The following is a 3,883-nucleotide window of genomic DNA, read 5'->3' on the forward strand; positions in this document are numbered from 1 at the left end:
TGGACTGAGGGGCTTGAATGCTAGACTGGGGAGAGGGGTGGACAGAGGGGTGTGCTGGGTTTTACAGATATGGATGATACCAGTCCCCTAAGGCTGAGTGAGCAACGAGGACAGTGTCCCTGGAGCCACTCAGGGAGCCAAATGCTATCTCAACTTTGATGGGACAAACCGTGTCGGTGGCAGGAGTTCAAGCTGGACATGGGGGTACCATTGTCCCTCAGGTATCTGCCCCTCGGATTAGTTACCCTGGTCTTCAGCTGTCAAGGGAAATAGGATCTTAGAAGAATTTATGGTTCTTGTCCAGCCCTTTCATTTCACAGATGGGAAAATAAGGCACTGATCCAAGTTGCACGGGGTGACAGCAGCAAAGCCATGCCTGCTCCTTGACCTCAGACGGGCATTCTCTCCCACTAAATGTCTGTTTCTCCCCATCTCGCTCCTTTTTCCGATCGTGGTAAGAGGCTGACAATCTAAATTCCAGTCCGATTCTGCCACTGATCAATGAATTAAAATAATAAATATTTACTAAGCACCTATTATGTGTCAGGCACCTACTGTTCTAGGTGCTGGGAGTACACCAGAGAAGACGGGCAAGGGGTCAATAACCAATAAATAGGTAAATAAATAAATAAGGTCATTTTTTAGGACAATAATTGCCAGAAAGAAAATCAGCTGGCCACATGAACAATGGGGATGGGGATGTATATGAGCTATTTCAGTTAGGGTGATCGGGGAAGGCATCTCTGAGGGGATATTTGAGCTAAGATCTGATTGCCAAGGAGCCAATCCTGGGAGGTTGTGAGGGTAGAGCACTGTAGGAAAGAGAACAGCAAGTGCAAAGGTCCTGAGGCAGGACTCAAGGTGGCCCACTCAAGCAGGAGAAGGAAGACCCATCAGGCTGGTTGGGGATGGGAAGGGGCAGGGGATGAGAACAGAGAGACAGGGGCCAGATCCATAGGGCCTTGCTATGCGCTGTTAGGTCTCAAGCCTACCCTCTCTGGACTTAGCTTACCCCACCTATTACAAAAGAAATTCTATTCCATGGCATCTCAGGTCCTGCTTTTCTGTTTTTGACACTGAAGAATTCCATAACCTGCAGCTTTTACCCTACATGGAGCTGGCAGCCTAGAACATTCCAGGTGCTGCGGTTTCCACCTTTGCCTCACTTCTGGCACATTCCTATGGGCTGGAATGCCTGCCCAGCCATTCTGTGGGACCCTTGCTCACTGCAGCACCCACTGTGTATACTAGAAGGCAAAGCCTCTTGTGGACACCTGAGGTAGCCACACAGAAATGTTTGGACTAGTGCAGCAGTACAGCTGCTTTTCCAAAAAGGCAGGTGCACAAAACACCAAGGCCAGAATGGGTTATGATTTAATGACATTAGAAACCAAGATTAAAAGCTAGAAACACCCAAAGGAAAGAGGGACAGAGGAACATATTCCCCAGAGACCCATGATCACCCAGCACCTATAAAATGAAGGTGGTCATATCTTTTCCCAAACTCACAGAGAGGCAGTTGTCAGGATCCAAATATAAGGTTTGTGGGAGATAATTTCTGAGGTACGGTTTCCTGCCCTTCCACACCCAGAAAGCCTCGGTCCTGGTCCCTGGCAACCCCGGAGCCCACCATGCCCAGAACTCTTAGTCCCTCTCATTTTTGTGGGACCACCCTCCCCACAACCAAACCCCTGGAGAACAGTGGACATCCTTCTACCCTCCAAGAGAAATCAAGAGGTCTCCAGCATTTCCCCACAAGCCCCTTGATGTCTCCTCCAGATGCAGACCTCTCCCACCACCCAAGAACTAGGAACCAAGATTCACAGCCTTCTTGGGAGGCAGGAATCTGAAATCCTCGAGACCCCTCAATAAAGATTCAAAAACTACTGCCCCTTGGGGACCTGGGAGGCTGTGTGCAGGCTTTTTCCCCCATACTGGGGTTCAGGTCCTAGTGATGGACAACCCCCCCCCCATTAGGAAACAGGGCTTCAGCCCTCTCTCTGCTGAGGACTAGACATCCAATAACCTGTTTCTATTCTCTATGCGACGAAGACATACCCACTTCTAGAGTTCAGGCCAACTCCCTTCAGGACACAAGAGACTGGATGTCATGTCCCCTGGTTCTCAGCGAAGTCAGGAGTCCTCTCCCCCAAACTACTCCCCTTCAGGAACCACGAATCCGGCTGATTAGAAGCCACACATGCCAACCAAGTCAGAGCCACATCCCCTTCAAGCACCCAGGATTCTGAGTAGCGGCTCCCCACTGTTATCTCAGAGGCCTGGACTTCCCACGCCAGAGTCTGGACTCCCAAGCCTCCTCCCCTCTAAGTGGGACTTGGGGAAGCCCGGCCCCCATCCCACCTCTCACTGGGCGGGCTCAGGAGGTGCCAGCACCGCCTCAGCATCTGCCAGCATCTCCTCCAGCGCCTGCAAGAGGACACCGTGAGCGGCGCGGTAGCCCAGGCCACCTGTCGCTGCCGCGCCGCCCGCAGGCCACAGGAAGGAGAGTGCGCCTAGGGCTGCGCCCCCCGCAGTGCCCTCTCCAGCCCAGGCACCCAGCCTGGCTTCCACCTCCGTGCGTGTCACTGGGCCTGGGAAACGCGCACGCGCTGCCAGCTCCCCAGGAGCCAGGCCTAGGGCACGCTCACGTCGGGCCAGCGCCCCGGGTTCCAGCCCCATTGCCCGCCGCCACTCTGCCAGCTGACCCCGCAGAAGGGCCACGTCACATGCCCAGCCCAGTCCTGGAACTGGTGCCGCTGCCGCCGCCAGGCTAGCCAGCAGAGCCGGCCTCCATGCGCCGGCCCGGAGCGCCGCAGCCTTCTTCCGGGCTGCACTGATAGACGCCGGTGGCAGCGCCAGCAACAGCGCCCCCGCCTGGGCTGGGGGGAGCGCTCCCTGCAGCCATTCGCACAGCCCCGGGAGCCCGCTCGCACGCAGAGGGAACACTGGCGGCGGCGACTCCTCAAGCACCTCCCACGTCTCATCCTCCGGGCTCAACGCTGCTGCGGGAGCTGCGTCCCCACTGCCTGACTTCTTTGCGGCAACGACAATCTGCTGCACACTCCCGCTGACAGCTTTCTCAGAGCCTTCGCCGCTGCCTGCTTTCTGCAATCCAGTGCCACGTTTCTCCCTTCCCTCACTGAGCGCACTCCCCGACCCCCCTCGGCCTGTGTGCTCTGAGCTCTTGCTGCTGGGCTTCTCCGCCGCGTCCTCGTCTTCCAGAGGCTCTGGATCCTTGCCCTCGCCGTCTGTTCTCACGCAGACAAGTGGCGCATCTGGTGGCACCAAGGCCCGGACCTGGGCCCAGTCCTTCTCGGTGGGGGCCCCAGGGGTGACCAGGATGAGGGCGTCGTAGTGCGTCGGGTGAGAGACGACACTGGTAGTGCCCGCAGGGCCCAGAGGCACGGTCCAGAGCACCACATTGGGGCGCTCTGGGGCTGGGAAGGGAGTGGGCTTCGTGGGCACTGAAGCAGGCACAGCACCTGGGTCGCCAGGATCCAATCCCAGCAGCACGTTCAGGACAAGGCCCATGTCAGCAGTGCCGGCCACAGCCAGATCCAGGCGCGCGCTGCCCAGGCGCTCCAAGCCTGCACGCACCCACGACAGCGCCGCCTCCAGGCCACCAGTCTCAAAGGCCTCTCGTACTGCTTCCAGCTCCGCTGCGCCCAGGACCTCGAAACCATCCTGCGCCGGTGGCAGGAGCCTGCGGGGGTCAGGGAGGGATGGGGTCAAGGGCAGAGCTTTCGGAATAATCCGGGAGTGAGGCAGGAACAGCAAAGGGCGGGTGCCAGACTGAGGGCATGGTAGTTAGAAAGCAGGTGGGGCGGGGCTAAGAAGATAAGGGAGGGGCTTAAAGCAGCGAAGTGGCTGGGTGGGTGGACTT

General features: G+C 57.4%; 1 protein-coding gene across 1 annotated transcript in view; it reads right to left on the bottom strand.

Annotated features, from left to right (window-relative positions):
• Positions 1-663: 663 nt before the first annotated feature.
• The window catches only part of IRGQ (immunity-related GTPase family, Q), a 5,867-nt gene continuing 2,647 nt past the window's right edge, over positions 664-3,883 (bottom strand). Inside the window, exon 3 of the mRNA XM_012653403.1 lies at positions 664-3,703. Within this exon, the coding sequence (XP_012508857.1) occupies positions 2,365-3,703 (1,339 nt within the window). The 3' untranslated portion in view covers positions 664-2,364. The remainder of the gene's footprint in view (positions 3,704-3,883) is intronic.

Source organism: Propithecus coquereli, unplaced genomic scaffold, assembly GCF_000956105.1.
Source record: "Propithecus coquereli isolate 6110/MARCELLA unplaced genomic scaffold, Pcoq_1.0 Scaffold42, whole genome shotgun sequence".
Taxonomy (NCBI): domain Eukaryota; kingdom Metazoa; phylum Chordata; class Mammalia; order Primates; family Indriidae; genus Propithecus; species Propithecus coquereli.